This window comes from Postia placenta (genome assembly GCF_002117355.1).
Source record: "Postia placenta MAD-698-R-SB12 unplaced genomic scaffold POSPLAscaffold_9, whole genome shotgun sequence".
Lineage (NCBI taxonomy): Eukaryota > Fungi > Basidiomycota > Agaricomycetes > Polyporales > Adustoporiaceae > Rhodonia > Rhodonia placenta.
This window is the reverse complement of record NW_020169840.1, coordinates 1393098-1410085: the sequence shown is the minus strand read 5'-3', so window position 1 is coordinate 1410085 and position 16988 is coordinate 1393098. Positions and strand designations below refer to the sequence as shown.

Here is a 16988-nt window from a genome sequence, read left to right as displayed (position 1 = left end):
CACGTACCAAAGCACAATGAACCTGATGAGCGATTAAACCTGCGATTTTGCATTATTCGCTGTACACACCAAGTATCTCGTGAATGAGGCTCCATTACGAAATAAGAGTACGGATAAATAGGAAATACAAGACTAGGAATACAACAGAGCAACCCGAAATGAGACAATCTACTTCGCTCCCGCACTCGAGAACTGTAAAGTTCCGATCAGCTCCAAATACTTCTGTCAGGAAACTAAGACTGACCTTCGTTACTGACTTGGTACCCTCTGAAATAGCGTGCTTCGCGAGCTCCCCTGGCAGGATGAGACGGACAGCGGTCTGGATTTCCCGCGAAGAGATGGTGGACTTCTTGGAGTACGATGCAAGTTCTACAACGGGGTCAGAACAACTCATAGAAGGCACACATGATTACTCACTTGATGCCTCCGTCGCAATGCGTTCAAAAATGTCATTGACGAACGAGTTAAGAATCGCCATCGCCTTGTTGGAGATACCAGTGTCTGGATGGACCTGCTTGAGGACTGCACAGAACATGAGTTGCATTCGCGCAAACCAGGGAACGCTACGAACCCTTGTAGATGTAAGATGAGTAGGTCTCCTTGCGAGTCTTTCTCCTCTTCTTCTTCCCGTCCTCACCGCCTGCAGAAGCGGGCTTCGAAGTCTTCTTAGCAGCCTTCGCGCCCTCGGTGGATTTAGCGGGTGCTTTAGAGGCGGTGGATGCGGGGGCCTTTCCGGCAGTGGAAGCGGGCTTGGGGGCCATTGCGACGACTTGCGGCAGTTTAGGGAGGTAAGGGGGCGACGACGAGGATGCGGGAAGCGATAGAGATATGGATGAGAGCCAAAGTGCATGCGACGGTATTTATAAGGACGCGTTACGCTTGTTTGGCTGCGTCGCGTCAACGCGCTGAACCTTATTTTGTTGAAAGGCGGTAAACGCCATCCACGTGATCTTTCCCGCGCTAAACGCGTCCGTGGCGGGTGGCCTCGCTCCTGTATAAATACCACTTTCACCATGGTTATCGTGTCCTCATCTTTGCGTTTGCCCACCACCACCAGCCCTCACCGCCTCATCAACCACCCAACCAGCCTTTTAGCTCTATTAGCACAATGTCCGGCAAGACCAGCGGAAAGTCCAAATCCGGCAAGGCTTCAGGCGAGCCCGCTACCAAGTCGCAGTCTCGCTCTGCGAAGGCCGGCCTTCAATTCCCTGTTGGCCGTGTTCACCGTCTCTTGAAGAAGGGCAACTATGCTCAGCGAGTGGGTGCTGGTGCGCCAGGTAAGCTTTTCAGTGCTCAAAGGTCGCGTTGTTGTTAATTTTCCTTCAGTCTACCTCGCTGCCGTTCTCGAATACCTGGCGGCCGAGATTCTCGAGCTTGCGGGCAACGCAGCGCGCGACAACAAGAAGCAACGTATCATCCCGAGACATCTTCAGCTCGCAATCCGTAACGACGAAGAGTGAGCACTATCCGTTGTTGCTAGATGACTCATGGCTTATCGGACTACAGATTGCAAAAGCTTCTCGGTGACGTGATCATCTCGCAGGGTGGTGTCGTACCATTCATCAGCCCGGAGGTATGTGGCATTCATGATTTGCTTGCAATGCGCCTCTTCTGACAAATACTCTGTAGCTCCTGCCCAGCAAAACACAAAAGGGCAAGAAGGACAGCCAGGAGGTTTAGATGGGATCTTGGATGCTTTTTATTATCTGTTGTATTACTGGTGTATAGTACTTGCATCCTATTTTATATCTCCTATTCGTGTCTGCTTGACTAGTGAATGATGGAGATGCTACGTATGCCTCGCCTTGCTTCACTGTTACGCATCATCTGAGATCTGCAAAGCGGTCAGCCAAGTAACTGAGCAGTATCGTGGGTGGTATGGTCTCGCAATTGCATTGGGACGCGGGAAGAGAAACTCTATGAATGTCCGAAGCCTGACATAGTACATTGCTCAACGAGAGTCAACGTTCCCCTAGTAAAAGTACGGTCAAGACCTAACCAACAACCCATCTAACCTACAGATAACAGGTGAGACCAACAGACAAGGCCTGCCTACGCGCGTTGCAGCCACCCGACGTCCAAGCCAGTCATCGTGCGCATGCTCTCCGGATACGCCGTATTGCTCTCCTTGAGCAGGCTTGCCAGGCGCCGGCAGATATCCATGGGGTAATATAAATGCTCAGCCTGCGGGAACCCGGGATACCTGTTCGCGATCCTGGACCGAAAACCCAGTCAGAACAACTGACAACACAAAAGAAACATCGACTCTGCTTACGTTTGAATGTCCGTAGGTGTCGATGGCCCCAGGATCTTGAAGAGCACTTTCGCGGCGTGGATGGAGCCGCTCTTCGGTATCACATACTCCGTGGGTGTCGTGTATGCTATGCGCATGCTGGGCTTGAAGAGCCAGATCTAACCAATCGCGCATCAGCCAGAGAACGGGGATGACATGGAAGAAGACGGACCAGGAGTCGTGGCCGTTCCTCCTCTTCGTCGACGATAATGAAGCGATATGTTGCATGCGCGTGCACGAACTCGTTCATGTCTTCGGCGATGAAGGCCGATAGAGGGATCCGACAAGGCCTGCAAAAGATGAGCTCAAGAATGACAGAAGACATACGATTAGACAGAACTCACTCGGCGGTTGGGCTCACTGGCCGGATGGCATACTTGGCGAGCCTATAAATGAGAGCAGATGGCGCGTCCTTGGCTTGATGTTCTTGCCGCCGGCCAACGATAGCACCGCAAATACAGCGTACACGTTGCCAGTCATCGTCGTGCTGTAAGCGATTCTCAATGTCAGCATTCAGCCCGAGCGTGATCCACGATAAATAAGTAACGGGAAAAGTCTGTGCCCTCACGCGTAGCTCCCGAGACGTAGACCTCAGTAACTCGAGAGTTGTTTGGCGAGTGACTAAACATGCACGCATGCCTTTTCTCTAGGACGCTTTGTATCAGCCGAAGGACATCGTCCTGCCGCCGCCTCGCATGCCAACACCACACCGAGCTCAACGACCGAAACCTGCAAGGGCTTCGGCCGCACGCATACGATGCACGCACGCACACAACGCAAGCAGCCGTTGGTAGGAGTCCAACGCCGGCCTTCTCTATGTCCAGCAGTAATGTGAAAATGAACAGATGGAAGACGACTGACCTTCCGCTCCGGGTATCCCTCCTCCGGCCACAGGTGTTGCTTCATTACGACAGACTGCTCAAACAGAAGGTAGCTTCCACCAACGAGCGCATACTCCGGCGTCGGCCAAAAGCCCTCGTTAGAGTGTCGCGTGACGTGCTCGTGAAGCTTCTGGTCCGAGTGACACATCCACGCGTCGACGAGCTCTGCCCAGTGCTCCGATGGTAGGTCGCGGTAGTCCTGCATCCGCGAGCAGTGCACAAGCGGCAGGGAACACGACGCACAGATGTAACTTGTGGGTCGGTCCTGCATGAGTCGCGTCGCATCCAGGAGTGGCGAAGGCACACTCGTAGCTGTCGATGGCGAAGCCGCCAGCTTGATCTGGAAGTGCTGCCCATCGACCTTCACATCTTTCTTGCCGGGTGCTACACGCGCCGGTAGGCGTAGGAACGATGATGTGCTGAGGCCGCACTTCAGATGCAGATATCCGTATAGGTCACTGCTCTGTGGGACCTGCGAGGCAGGAACGACTTCTGCTTCCAGGTTGACGCCTGCCGTCATCCCAGAGGCGGTCAAGAACACAAGGACATGCTGGAGATTTTCGTGATACTCGGCGACGTAGTTCACGTCCAGGGTAGCTATAATTCGCAATGAGAATCCTGTACGTTTGAGATATGACCATGGACCTACTTCGCAGCTGGGGTATCGAGATGATGGAAGAGCCCACTCTCCGTATCCTCGATGGGCGACTCTTCTTTGGCTCCACAGGTGATGACGGACTCGTAGAAGACGGCGACGATGGTCGCGACGCTAGCAGCCACGCAAGAGGAGGTGCCGACAAGCTCCTGCTCCTCATACCCTTCATCGACCGTGTTCGCCGGGGCAACGGCGAAACCATGCTCTTTGGCACAGGCTCCTTGACGAACTCCGGGAGGCTAAGTAATGCACGTGGATCCTCCATCTGCATCTTGAGCTCCATAGGCTCAGGAATGGCCTCTCGAATGAACTCCGGCAATGACAACATTGCATCTGGGTCCTTCTCTCTATGCTGCGCAGAGCCGGGGGGAGAAAGGACAGCGTCTTGGGAGTGCAGTCGTCCTGCGTCTGAATGCCGGGCTAGTTGCTCGACAAACGCTTCTCGCTGTAAGAGGCATTGGAAAGATCCAGCACACAAGTCTGCAATGCGGGCCCACCTTGGCAACATCCCTCTGGCGAGCCTGCTCTAGCCGCATCTTCAGTCCACCCTCCAGCACCACCGCTTGATTCGCGAACTTCCTGCCCGATGCACGCCCAATGAGCTCAACCATACGCTCCAGCTCATGGGCATCTCTCGCGTCCCCCGCGCGCTGCTTGCCCTCCCTGACTCTCGACCTAGTTGATGTCCCTGAGAGCCGGGCTTTCTCCATCTGCTCAAGCTTAGACTTCTTGAGCTCTACCCGCTGGTCGTGCAACTGCGGCGCGACGAGGTATAGCCGGTCAATCGCGAGCGTGACTGCCTCTAGGTCCATACGCATCTTCTCACCCATGGTACCTCCTACAGAGAATCGGCTTTCTGAGCTCGGGGAGTCAGCGGACTTTTCGCTGTTTGGAGAGACGCCAGCCTTCGCAACTGCAGCCATCGTACTGCCAGGCTCATACTGCGGCAAGCCTTCGCCCTCGCCTTGCGCATCGTACCAAGCAATGTCGTAGTCCGGAGGTAATGATTCGGAGTCGAGCATCGGATTTGCAAAGGGATCCTCGAATGTTCGTGCGTGACAGAGGGATAGGACCTGCTCCAGCTCTTCGTCGACCTGCGACCAGAGCAAAGCGGTCTGAACCTGCTGCACCGGACTGCCGTCCCGTCTGACAGGCCTTGAGGCCGCATCTCCTCTCGCTAGCTGGAAGTCGTTCACCTGGCGACGCAAAGTGGTTAAGGGATCCGCAGGAGAAACAGGCTGCGACGAACTCCAGGATGCTACGCGTGGCGAAGATGGAGAGACAGAGTACTGGAGTGCCGCAAGGTGATGAAAATGGCGGATGAGAGAAGCGAGAGTTCGGACGAGAGCAGCGTCCTGGGGCGATAACACGGAAGTCTCTGCAAGGCGCTCAATGCGTGACTGTAGCTCGCGAACCAACGCGGCATCATCGGTAGCATCTGAGGAGGAAGAGCCAGCTGATGCATGTTCGGCCGAGGGATCTTGTGCACGGAGGTTGAGTACTAGGGTGTGGAGAGCGGACGAGTGTTCGGAAGTCACAATAGGCGTTACAGAGGAGGGCGGCAGGGAACGGCGGCGGTCGGGGACGATAGGTTTCCATCGGGGAGAGGTCGACAGAAGATCATTGAGCATCGTAAGGCATGATTTCTGTACGTCTAGCATTGAAGGTGTGAGATCCTCCTGTTCAACGCCAGCGCACATAGACGAGATGTCAGCGACGAGGCGTAAAACACAAAATAGAACTACACGTCATGAACAGCAAGGAGAAAATTACTCACCAACTGCGCATTTCTAGCTCCTAACCGTCGCAGGTCTGCGAGTACGCCCTGTGCACTAGAAGACGAAGTACCAGCGACTGCGCCTCCTCCCTCGTCCGTATTTGCATGGTTCGGATAGTTGGTGTCACGCACGAGAAGCGAGCTGGCATCCTCTAGTTGTAACTCTTCCGCCTCGAGTTCTTGCAAAAGCTCGTCTCGCTCGCGTTCAGCCTCGCTCGGGAAGGGTGCAGGTATGTTAGCGTTTATGTTCGAGTACGTCCTGTCGGAAGCCGTAGCAGCTGGTGCCGTATGCGTACGGATGAGTGTCGCCATTTACAACCAGAAAAAGACTCTAGAATGAGGTGTCGGTTGCTGACGACGCGTTTATAACGCGGAGGAGGGAGGGGGCGCGGAAACAATCAGATGGATGGTGTAGCGCAGAGCAAGCAGTTCGGCAGTGCTGAGTCCCAAAAGGTCAATCCAATTGGTCACCAATTTGACATTGTCTCAGACTCGTCGAATTCACATAATTTACCAACAAGTTGGCCTCGTCAAAACGAACATGAAGCTAGCAGCCGTCATCTCGTCGTTATGTATGCCCTTCTGAGCCTAACGATTGAAGTGAACCTTTGCACAGCTGTTTGTCGCGGCAAGCACTCAATATGATACATTTTCTATCGACTTTTGACACGCTTCCAATGTTATAACACAGCTTGAGCTGTGCACAAAGAAAGAACGTATCAGGCAAAGATTGAGCACTGAACGAGGCAACTGTCAGGACACACCCACATGCTGAGTGTAGCACAGCTCTGTACCGCTTTTGGCCAATCCGGATGATACCCGCCGTCATACAAGCTTCAACAAATCGCTCATGACACCCATTGCGGTGACAGCCGCGCCTGCACCCGCGCCCTGCACAACCAACGGTCTTGCTCCGTACCGTTCTGTGTGAAACATGACGATGTTATCCGAGCCTCCTAAGGCAGTCGCGAACGGGTGAGTGGTAGGATATCTACTATGCTGTCAGCATCGAAGGATGGCGAAGATGCAGATGTCCTCGTACTTTTCGAGGTCTGCCTTGATGACACCGGATTCGACATCAATCACGCCAGCAAAACGAAGCACCTTGCCTTCCTTGAACGCGTCTGCTCGCATCTGGTTGAACTGCGCATCGAACTCGGGAAGTCGCCTGATAAATTCGCCGCCAGTCTCGACGTCCTCCAGCTGCGGAGGCACCAATGACTTGGTACTAACAGATTTATACCCGTCCTTCAGAGCGCTACGAAGCGAGGGGACATAGCGCGAGAGAATGGTCAGTTTGCGCGCGACGTCGGCTCCGTTCAGATCGTCTGCAGGGTGTGGCTCCTGTAGATGGGCGTAAGGAATGTAAGAGCTGCGAGAAACGAGTGACATACAGTGTACCCCTTCTCGCGTGCGATCTTTACTACCGACGAGAAGCTAGGTCCGCCCTCCTTGCCCGAAGAGAACTCGTTGAAGATGTAGCTCATCGTGCCTGAAAAGACACCCTCGATTTTGGTCACCTAGCACAGCCATCGACGTCATCGAGGGGACATCGACCGCAGCAACTGCTTGACTACCTTATCCCCCGTAGCCACCAAGTCTTTAAGGGTGGAGATGATAGGCAAGCCAGCACCGACTGTGGCTTCGTTCAAGAATCGCGCACCGCTTTCCAGACTGGCAGACATGATACTTTCGTGAAGAGACAGCTCCGCAGAGAACGCCTTTTTGTTGGGCGTGATAACATGTACGCCATATTTCAGGAAGCGAGGGTAGAGCGCAGCGACCTCGTTCGACGAAGTGTTGTCGACGAAGACCACATCCTGACCCGGCTTTACTAAGGATAAGAGCTGGCGACTGAGGAAGTCTAGATCAGGCTTCAAGCCCGACTGGGTCAAGCTCTGCTTCCAGGTGGATGGTGAAAGATCAAGACCATCCGGAGAAAACAGTGTGGTCTTCGTGGACGAGAGCGAGACGATCCGGAAAGGATTTGACCGCGGGAAGCTGAGCAGCTGGTCCACAAACTCGCCTCCGACAAGCCCCACTCCGACCACTGCGACGCGTAGGACCCTAGGGCTCGATGACACAACAGACTGCGACGCCATTCTGCAGAATCGGACTTTGCATTATTTCGACATCGATAGCGTCGAGCAACGCACCTTGTTCCAATACCAATAGAAGGTGTGACCCGGCGGCAGATCACTGGATTCGTCGTGCACCGTTTCGGCGGTGTGGTGAAGAGCGACCAAATGCCTCGATTCGAGTCACGACGTAGAAGTGGGTGAAATTTCGACTCGGAGTCATGCTGCCACATCCAATACCCTCAATACTGTACAGCTTCATTTATCATTGACTTCAGAAACGCTCAGCGATACACAAGTACTTATCGCTATGCCTGGCTCCACCGTCCGCAAGACGGCCATGACATATAGTGACGGCGGAAGACGCGCAGTCACCGGTTACTACCTTCTATCAGGACGGTGGTTACCCCGGGGTTACCCCGCAGGTAGCGTCACGGTGTGGTAGGGCCAAGTGGTTCACTGGCAAAATCCGCAGGAAGATGACTTGCAAGCGCGGGTCGCGCGCTTCGTGTTCGGAACCATGATCGCTCCGTCTCAGTCTCCATCGCTAGACTACCCCGACCTCCTCACACCATCTCAATCTCTTCACCTCGTACTCTACAACCGGACGAAGACGCATCGCACCTCACGTAGGAGCCGGCACAGCGTGCGAAGACCAAGGACAATAAGATAAGACACGCGCATAAGGCGTGCAGGTCGGCAGAAGATAGCTTGTTCATTCTTTTCTTCTTCTCTTCACTCCTGTAACCTTCGTCCTGGACAGCCCGAGCGACGCGGATTGCACGCGGGACGTAGGGTCGAGCGCGTGATCATGCCTCCTCCGCTTGTTGGGGGGCAACGCGTTCGTAAATAGAGTCGAGAATCGTCACGCTGACTCCCCGAACGTAGCCCGCGATCGCATGAAGCTGAGCGACGGTATTGTTCTTTCCCGGCACACCACGACTGATGCTCATGTACTCGACTACTTCATGTGAAGGTTTCTAGGTTGCGGGTATATATGGAGAGGAAACGGGCCTGTACGAGCCAGCGAACCACGCGCAATTCACAATTCCTTAATCTAATATTCGAACCTTTGCTGGATCCTTGGCGACGCTCTCGCTCCTCCTCAAAGTCTACGAAATCCTCCAGGTACGCGATCCTCTCTTCGCGATTCACTCCTTCCAGTCTCAGCTAGCGCTGGGGCTATTCTATCTAATCTGATCCCGAACTCTCAGTCCACGAGGAGGCTGTACTAACGTCGACAACACCCGGGTTCCGATCCCACGAGCACAAAACCCCCACTACGACAACGGGCAGAGGTTTCCTGTTCTACTTCTCTCCTTCGAAGAGCTACCAGCCGTATGGAGCACCGTACTCATATACTCCTGAGGTCGGTGCTAGATTCAGTACCTCTCCCATGCACACTGACCCATCCTCCACAGTATGGTAGCTCGACAAACACAAGCCGTCCGTTGTTAGATGTCTTCGATTGAAAGGCTTTACATCAAAGACATAGGACAACGGTCGTGTTGTCGGCTACAACCCAAGATATCTGGGTCGACGCTCATCGTGCTCATCGCGACGGTTCACGACTCCTGCAGCCTGGGCAACAGCTCTTCGACTGGTCCATCCCTCTTCGCTAGCCACACCGTCCGCCCGGAGCAAGTCGACCAGTACTGGGGCTTTGCAGTGTCGTTGTATCCGTCAAGGGTGACCTAGAAGGATAGATGACACTGCAAAGCTGAGCAGCCCGAACACAAGCGCGATCCCTCTACCTAGATGGGTGGACCGGTCGCGCCCGATATTGTACCACTCGTCAAAAGGGCCAATGCACCATTCCAGGCATCAGTCAGGCTCGGACTATTGGGCCCTGTGGCTTAAGTATTTCCTGCGTTCAAACCGCATTCCGTGCTGTATTCGAATGCAAGCCTTTCAATATTATTCCTGGTGTGTAGCACTCTTGGCCACAACTTGCGAATCATCTAGACGGTGCAGCCTGTCTTGCGGATTTCTGTAGGCTACGGTTCTCGACCCAAACACGTCGCATGTTGGAAAATACCATATATATTCAAGCGACGGGATGTACAGTAATAAGAGACTTCCGTAGACGATGTACACTGCCTGTAAATTCCACGGCTAGAAGATCAGTATCGTGTTGACTGCCGCGTAAGTGATCCCACTGAGGGACGAAATCGAGGCATGCGGTGAGCCTACACAGAACTACTCGCCTGCATTTTGCGGGATGTCGCAGATGACAGCGCCTTGATGGGACGTGCCAGTTTAGGAGGACATTCTGGCGATCATCATGAACTCACCTCGACATGGAAAGGCAAGGGCCTCTCGCGCTGGCGACGAGACCAACAGACAAAAACACTATGTCCTGCCGTATCCACTGGCGCATACCGTGATCAGACCTGACGGAGGAACCGCATCCCGTTTGCCGCCCTGAGGATGCACGAGGCATGGTATCGACTTCGTTCCTTTTCAAGTACGAGGTCCATAAGACTTCTCGTCTTGAATTCCGGGCAGAAGATCTCACAGCTCAGCAGTTATGTCGTTCCCATTTCATCCAGACAGTTCAGTTCGAGTCGAAGTCATTTTCGAGACTAGAGGTTTTCTCATCTCCATCAAATACCTCATCTCTTTCAACAAGTGCCTCGACCCAATCTTGTAGCTCGTCGCCTCCTTCATGTTGATCTTCAGCAGCCAGTGGTTTCTCCATCTCCCTCCATGTGAAGCAAGGACCGCGTGCACCTTCAACGAAATAGGGCTTGAGCTGAAGGAGCTTCTCTATGTATGGCCTTTCTTGCCTGCCATGCTCTGCCAGTAAGGGTTGTGAGGCCAGCAACGCCTTGAATCGGTCCTTGTTCGGGACGATACAGATGTTGAAAATCTGTGGGGAACACCCAACGACAGAAATCCAGTATCGAGGGCTCGTTGATTGGAGACCGCTATGGGTCTGGCATGCTGGAATGACGGGATCCCGCTTCACCTTCATCGAAGGTGACAGAAACATCGCCGTAATTTGCGAGTCACCGGGGGCACCACCAGGACTGAGCACTGACGCCTGCGCCGGAGGAGCTGCTATACTATGTGCGCCCTGCGCCCCTAAATCGAGGACGATGATCATATGAGGCCTCTCGTTGAACGGCACGTTGGGGGAGCCGTAGAGGACGTTCGATGACACAGATACCGCCTGCTCCCGGAGCGTATTCTTAATCTGAATCACGATCCTAGAGACCGCCATCTTCTCAATAGGGGTGTCTTTGTCGCCATGCACGCACTCAAGGAGAAAATCAATGTCTTGCTGCGCATCGCGACATTGCCACGCTGCGCCCCTCGCTATGATAGCGCCTGCCAAGTTGGGTTCCAGGATAGATGAGTCCCCCGCACGAGCGAAGTGGCTGATCCGTATCCAGGCCTCAGAGAAGGCGGCTTCGAGCTTCGGACCGTTCGGGTCGTTGCTGGGAGGCGCGGAAAGGATCTTTTCGGCCACTTCGGCGGAGAACAACTTGCGAAGGAGATCCACAACGGGTACAAATTGGTGGTATCGTGCCTTCTCACTTCCGATTTTCCGAACCCGTTTGTCATGAATACATTCGTCGTAAGCCCGTATGAAGAGGAACTGGCACACCACCTCCCCGCGGTCACCCTTGCGGATGAGGCCGTCTTCAAGATAATTTTCTAAGTGCGAGAGGGCATCAAAGCCGGAAGTGTTCCACAAGATCGCGGCGGCTTCGACCAGTGGAGGCTCAGAGGGATAACTCGACCTTAAGTACTGTAAATGGGAAGGTCCCGAGTAGGCGACACGCATGTGGCTTGCCACAAGCTTGTCCTCCAACATGCGATTCGCCTCCCTCCGAGGCTCAATCTCGAGAATGAGGCGGTTGCTTAGTATCGCCAGAGCAGTATATCCCTTGGGTTTCAAAGGCTTCCAGTCGGCTGCACTCATAGAAAGAAGTTTCGTCTGAGCGAATAAGAATATGTCGTTAAGCATGCCGAGATTGTCCTGCACGCGTGTCCACCATCTAACGAGAGTAGACAAACATCAGGACCAAGTCTGCTCATTTTCTAGGCGAAGAACGAACACTTACAGAGGTCGACCAAAGCGACAAATATATTCAGGCTCACAGACGCTTTTCAACGTGTCTTTCCCGTGAGAGAAGATGGCCTTGCCGTTCCAAGTATCAAACGGCAATTCGACATACGGGGCTTGGCGGGCACTGTTTGAACTGCTGGCATTGGGCTCGTCAATCTCTCGTAGAGACGCTGCTAGGTCCCGGGGACGGGAGATCTTGTGCAGGCCGGAGTTGGTGGAGAGAAAGACAGCGAAAACGTGATCATCTTTCACATAATCGAGCACGTTGAGCAAGGCGTCTAGTGGAGTTCGAACGACATCTCTCGATGGATCTTTCAAGTCCTCAGACAATGAGCCCATGTCCGAAAGTTCGTGGGCTTCGTCAAAGGAAAAGAGAATCCAAGGCTGATGCTCTCTGTGCGGGACCACCTTGCACAGATCTTGACATGCACGGGAAAACGCGTCTTTCATTTTCGCCGCATCCGAAAGTTTATCTGTCTCTGGCGATGGCGGTGTCACTAGCTACAATAGGATGTCAGACACAGATACGAATTAGCTTTGAGACATCAAGATGCTTACCAATTCCAATCCTTCTGTTACTCCTCGTACATACAACTCAGATCGGACTCTGAGAAGGTGTTTACGCCACTTGCTAGCGAAATCCTGGCCCGAATTGTCATTCCTCACCGACAAGGTTCCAGATTTCGTAAGCTTCTCTACTTCCTTGTGAATGACTCCAACGACACCAGCGAGGATTGCGGCGTAACGCGCCTGCAGGTCAGACATCGCAGAATCCACTTGCTTGTGTTCCGATGACCTCGCCAAGGAAGCAAACCCTTCTGTCTGCTCCGCGGACGCCTTGCTCATAAGCAATGCGTTTCGGACAGATTCATCTGCGCCAGGATATCCTGTGTTAGGGTGAAAAGCAAAGGGAGTCAGCTTCCACTACAACGAGCACGCTCGCCATTGGCCGTACCTTTCGTCGTCCGGAGATTGATGGGAATCGTGAAAATCAGCGTCGAGACTTGATCCACCAGACGAGACTTCCCCATGCCAGAGCTCTGAACTATGGGGAGGTAGTTCCAATAGATTTTCCCTCGGACCCTCTCCGGGTTGGTCATTGCATCGATCGCACGCAGAAATAACTCGTGATGGTCACCAACGTATTTGACTTGCCAAGCCTCAGCCGTTGCTGTTCAACAAGAAAGAGTTAGTGACTTTGGTTGAGTGCATAAAGTGTGGACCGCCCACACCTTTACCTGAAGGGAGGAAAGGGCAGACAATCAGTCCATTAGCCAGGACAAAGGCGTCAAGAAAGCTCACCTTGGTCAGACAAATCTGAACGTGGGATTACCGTTGTACGGTTCTTGTTGAGCAGCTCTGAGGTTTGTACAGGGGTTGTATATGGATGATATGACGTAAAGGATCAGTTGCAGAACAAATTTCAGCAAGGTCCGTCACCATGTATCATGATTGACAGTTAGACACGTACTAAGCAACCGTATTTGTCGAAACTCTCTGTTTTTCCACGCTGCTTGCAGCTCGTCTATGAGTGCACGGTTGTTCCTCATCTCTTCCATGAGATGCGTAGACGTCCAGAAAGGATCCAGTTCGCCATCGGAGTTGACTACCACGGACTCGCCCAGACTGATAAGCGAGAATATACCGTTCGCCAAATCAGTGTCAGCCTGTTTCAGAACCACTTCATCAAGCTCTTTGTGCCTTTCCGCACGGAGCCTGTCAGGGACGAGCTCAAGGCCAGATTTGATATCGAGTTCGCTGTTTATCCTCTTGGCTGGAGGGGCTGAGGTGCTCGAAGACATCGAATTGTGGCGCGATCTCTTCAGATCTTCAGGGTGTCGCGTGGGGGACGACATTGAGGCTTGGTTGTAGTCAGGATTCAGTGACACAAAGACGACGGATGGAGGTGGGAAAGAGGAGGGAGTTCCTATCGTTCGAAATCAGTGTTCCTTCAAGATACCAGCACGTTGCGCGACCCTTTCTGTGAGATGCGCGTTTACACTGACACGCACATCACGTGATTCGGAAAGTGCTCGTTCTGCAAACCGCGGGCCAGGCCGAAGTTTCAGGCGTCGTAAATCACAGATTCAGATCGGCGATGCTGGAAGCCATGGTCAGAAATAAGGCATCACATGCTCAAATCTAAGACCAAATATAGGTCGAAATTGGCACCATGTAAGTACTTATTGCAAAGGATCAATTCCAGTTCTTGGGATTATACACCGGTAAGCCGATTCTCAATATACCAGCACGGCATTGCTCTCTCAGACTCTCACTAACCTGCCCAATCCCTGTCGTTCTCAAGTTCTCGCGACGGTGTCAAGTTAGAAGACGGAGGACCCTCGCATCGCACCCGCACACAGAGGGCCAACCCGTCCTTCCACACCGCCAGCCTTCAGGCGGCCGCTCTTTAACATGTCCTCACCCGTCAAGCTTGACGGCATTAGCCCACGGCCGTCTCTGGACGGCGCACGACCCTTCATATCTCCTCCACCGAACGGCACGAACGGCACCGAGCCTGACGAAGACGACGCCAACCTCGACCCTGTGGAACGGCTGCAGCGCGAGCTCCAACGCACCAAGGAGGAGAAGGACACACTTGCGACCCAGTACCGCAACCTGCTCTCAAAGCTCACCACGATGCGTACAACGCTGGGGAACAAGCTGAAGCAAGATGCCGTACGTGGACTCCTCATCCGTGTGTCCCACAATTACGACTTGACCCTGCATAGGAAGAACTCGACCGGCAGGAGCAGCTCGTGCAGCAGCTGACAGTGCAAAATGAGGATCTGACGGCGACAGTAGAGACACTCAAGGCCGAGCTCATCGCTTCGAACGACGAGGCGGAGCGCGCCTCACGGGAGCTCGAGGCGATGCGCAGCCGCGCTCTGCAGGAGAGTGCACAGGAGTCGTTTATGCGCGAGCGCGAGCTGCATGAGACGCAAGCGGAGCTCGAGCAATGCCGCGTCGAGCGGGATGAATGGGAGCAGAAAGCGATGCAGGAGCACATTGCTGCGGACGAGGCGCGCATGACGATGAACAACCTGCGCCGGGAGGTTGAGGTTGAGCGGACGGCGCGAGAGCTCGCGGCGGTGGAACTGCAGGCAGAGCGCGAGAAGTGCAACAATTTACAGTCTGTGCTCGAGGACTTCCAAGCCGGTAAGCTTATGTTCGGAGCTGGGACACACGTATTGAACGTTTGATAGCGAAGGATCATGAGCTAAGACAGGCAACGAAAGAATACGAATCGCAGCTACAATCCGTCACACAGTCGTTGGCCGAGTACAAACACCGTGCTCTGACTGCCGAGGTGCGCCCTGATCCTCACAAGTTGGTGAAGTGTGCTCACTTGTCCGCAGCTGCAAATAGACGATTCTTCGACACACACCTCGAGAATTCAGGAACTGGAGAAAGAAGTGAAGGAGAAGAACTTGCTCATCGGCAAGCTCAGGCATGAAGGTGCTTTGAATCTGCTGCTTCACATGGCTAGTCTCTTATCCTGCCCAAAGCCGTCATCATGAACGAGCACCTGATGGAGGCGCTCCGCCGGCTGCGCCAGTCATCGAACGAGACGAACGTCGATCGACGGCTCGTCACTAACGTGCTTCTCTCCTTCCTCAACACGCCCCGCGGTGACGCCAAGCGCTTCGAGATGCTATCTCTACTCTCCACGATCCTCTCGTGGTCAGATGACGAGCGCGAGCGCGCTGGTCTGCAGCGCAAGAGCGGTGCGCTGCAGGCAGCCTCCGCTGTGGCAAGCCTGTTTGGGCGGGGTTCACCAACGAGAGGCAAGGGGCTCGAGCTGGAGAAGACGGATGAGACAGAGGTGCGCCCGGAGGTCGGCGATGTGTCTGCTGTTGCCTAATGCGCTTTATAGTCCTTCTCTCGCCTCTGGGTGGAGTTCCTGCTTACGGAGGCTGCGTCAGGGGAGGATGCACATTCTGGCTCTTCAACACCGATCAAGTCGCCGCCGCGCATGAACGGCTCTCTGCCGAGCTCGCCCACTCGTAGCGCACGATTGCCCAGCCTGCTTTCTCCAACAGGACTCAAGGGAACAAGGCGCCTGCCTTCATTCACAAATGCCGCGATGAACAGCACGCCCGATCTATCCTTACAGCAGCCACCATCTAGTAAGGGGAAGGAGAAGGCTGATTTGTGACAATGCTCGCTTGGGACTCCTGTATTTATTCTGTTTATGGATTTCATTGGACTCACTGTGTCGTTCGAAGTGGTACGACGTTTCGTAGCATCTTAGGCAGACTTTGTCATCATAATATCACAAGGTAGGGGATGCCTGTACATACTGAGGCGGGATTTTAAGACCAGCTGCCCTTGGATCGGAAGAAGAGAACATACAATACACATAGACCGCGACCAGGAAATACACAACAAAAGGCTACAATGGAGCTACAATGTTCAAACTAGGAGTACACTCGGCTTCTTCATTTAGCACCAGCACTTGAGAACTGCAAAGGACATGTGAGCCTTGAGCGAGATTCAAATGCGAGACACTTCAGGATCTACCTTCGTGACCGACTTCGTACCCTCGGAAATAGCATGCTTGGCAAGTTCACCGGGGAGGATGAGACGTACGGCGGTCTGTATCTCCCGCGACGAGATTGTCGACTTCTTGGAATACGAGGCAAGCTCTGTCGATCCACATACGATCAGCCGCCAACACCGAGTGCACGATTGGCATCAGATGGTACGTACTGGACGCCTCCGTTGCAATCCGCTCGAATATGTCATTCACAAACGAGTTGAGGATGGCCATTGCCTTGTTTGAGATACCAGTATCGGGGTGCACTTGCTTCAGCACTGAATGAGCGCCACATAGGCCATTAGCATCTACGTTCCCCCAGTTGAACTTGAGATACGTACCCTTGTATAGGTAAGAGGAATACGTCTCCTTGCGGCTCTTTCGTCTCTTTTTCTTCGTTTCGTCACCAGATGCGTGTGCGGGCTTGGAAGTCTTCTTCGCTGCCTTAGCACTGTCACCAGAAGTGGTCTTCGCAGGGGCCTTGGAGGCAGTCGAAGCAGGGGCCTTTCCTGCAGTAGAGGCGGGCTTGGGGGCCATACTATCTCAAGGCGTGGGTGTTAGAAGGTCTGGTGGCAATTGTGGAAAGGACTCCAAGAAACAGACGGTGGTCGGAAGCAGGACGAGCAGCGGCCGACGCGAGACAACGCGTTCAATATATAGCGTCACGCTATGTACGTTAGAATGTC

The 16988-nt window shown here is 53.7% G+C and overlaps 8 protein-coding genes across 8 annotated transcripts; 3 read left to right on the top strand and 5 right to left on the bottom strand.

The window, feature by feature from the left end:
- Positions 1-168: 168 nt before the first annotated feature.
- Positions 169-761, bottom strand: POSPLADRAFT_1034654 (hypothetical protein; the record flags this gene model as incomplete). The annotated part of the gene is made up of 4 exons (XM_024477039.1): positions 169-192; positions 245-369; positions 418-522; positions 572-761. The coding sequence occupies 4 exons, from the start codon at positions 759-761 to the stop codon at positions 169-171; spliced, it is 444 nt and encodes a 147-aa protein (XP_024337948.1).
- A 286-nt stretch (positions 762-1047) lies between these two features.
- Positions 1048-1786, top strand: POSPLADRAFT_1182322 (hypothetical protein). Its single transcript, XM_024488913.1, has 4 exons — positions 1048-1277; positions 1327-1456; positions 1507-1573; positions 1630-1786. The coding sequence occupies exons 1-4, from the start codon at positions 1109-1111 to the stop codon at positions 1678-1680; spliced, it is 417 nt and encodes a 138-aa protein (XP_024337947.1). The 5' UTR covers positions 1048-1108; the 3' UTR covers positions 1681-1786.
- A 60-nt stretch (positions 1787-1846) lies between these two features.
- Positions 1847-5460, bottom strand: POSPLADRAFT_1182319 (hypothetical protein; the record flags this gene model as incomplete). Its single annotated transcript, XM_024488912.1, has 8 exons — positions 1847-2215; positions 2276-2412; positions 2466-2583; positions 2638-2780; positions 2927-3007; positions 3155-3771; positions 3824-4274; positions 4327-5460. The coding sequence occupies 8 exons, from the start codon at positions 5458-5460 to the stop codon at positions 2053-2055; spliced, it is 2844 nt and encodes a 947-aa protein (XP_024337946.1). The 3' UTR covers positions 1847-2052.
- Positions 5461-6230: 770 nt separating this feature from the next.
- POSPLADRAFT_1182315 (hypothetical protein) lies at positions 6231-7708 on the bottom strand (the record flags this gene model as incomplete). The annotated part of the gene is made up of 5 exons (XM_024488911.1): positions 6231-6303; positions 6375-6597; positions 6649-6950; positions 7001-7126; positions 7181-7708. The coding sequence occupies 4 exons, from the start codon at positions 7706-7708 to the stop codon at positions 6432-6434; spliced, it is 1122 nt and encodes a 373-aa protein (XP_024337945.1). The 3' UTR covers positions 6231-6303; positions 6375-6431.
- A 286-nt stretch (positions 7709-7994) lies between these two features.
- POSPLADRAFT_1058082 (hypothetical protein) lies at positions 7995-9156 on the top strand (the record flags this gene model as incomplete). The annotated part of the gene is made up of 4 exons (XM_024480993.1): positions 7995-8120; positions 8160-8313; positions 8899-9053; positions 9106-9156. 4 exons carry the CDS (start codon positions 7995-7997, stop codon positions 9154-9156), a joined length of 486 nt encoding a protein of 161 aa, XP_024337944.1.
- Positions 9157-10241: 1085 nt separating this feature from the next.
- POSPLADRAFT_1034651 (hypothetical protein) lies at positions 10242-13618 on the bottom strand (the record flags this gene model as incomplete). Its single annotated transcript, XM_024477038.1, has 6 exons — positions 10242-11691; positions 11758-12263; positions 12321-12649; positions 12718-12933; positions 13065-13121; positions 13234-13618. The coding sequence occupies 6 exons, from the start codon at positions 13616-13618 to the stop codon at positions 10242-10244; spliced, it is 2943 nt and encodes a 980-aa protein (XP_024337943.1).
- A 559-nt stretch (positions 13619-14177) lies between these two features.
- Positions 14178-15977, top strand: POSPLADRAFT_1070511 (hypothetical protein; the record flags this gene model as incomplete). Its single annotated transcript, XM_024482403.1, has 6 exons — positions 14178-14441; positions 14495-14921; positions 14969-15072; positions 15122-15221; positions 15272-15588; positions 15640-15977. 6 exons carry the CDS (start codon positions 14178-14180, stop codon positions 15919-15921), a joined length of 1494 nt encoding a protein of 497 aa, XP_024337942.1. The 3' UTR covers positions 15922-15977.
- Positions 15978-16204: 227 nt separating this feature from the next.
- On the bottom strand, positions 16205-16839 carry POSPLADRAFT_1146008 (hypothetical protein; the record flags this gene model as incomplete). The annotated part of the gene is made up of 4 exons (XM_024485873.1): positions 16205-16228; positions 16287-16411; positions 16476-16580; positions 16644-16839. The coding sequence occupies 4 exons, from the start codon at positions 16837-16839 to the stop codon at positions 16205-16207; spliced, it is 450 nt and encodes a 149-aa protein (XP_024337941.1).
- Between the last annotated feature and the right edge of the window lie 149 nt (positions 16840-16988).

What these genes read in the sequence shown, in the direction of transcription:
- POSPLADRAFT_1182322 (XM_024488913.1), top strand. Translation starts at nt 1,109, where the DNA reads ATGTCCGGCAAGACCAGCGGAAAGTCCAAATCCGGCAAGGCTTCAGGC. An exon ending in AGTGGGTGCTGGTGCGCCAG is followed by an intron (nt 1,278 to 1,326) that starts GTAAGCTTTTCA and finishes ATTTTCCTTCAG; the next exon opens with TCTACCTCGCTGCCGTTCTC. An exon ending in TACCATTCATCAGCCCGGAG is followed by an intron (nt 1,574 to 1,629) that starts GTATGTGGCATT and finishes AATACTCTGTAG; the next exon opens with CTCCTGCCCAGCAAAACACA.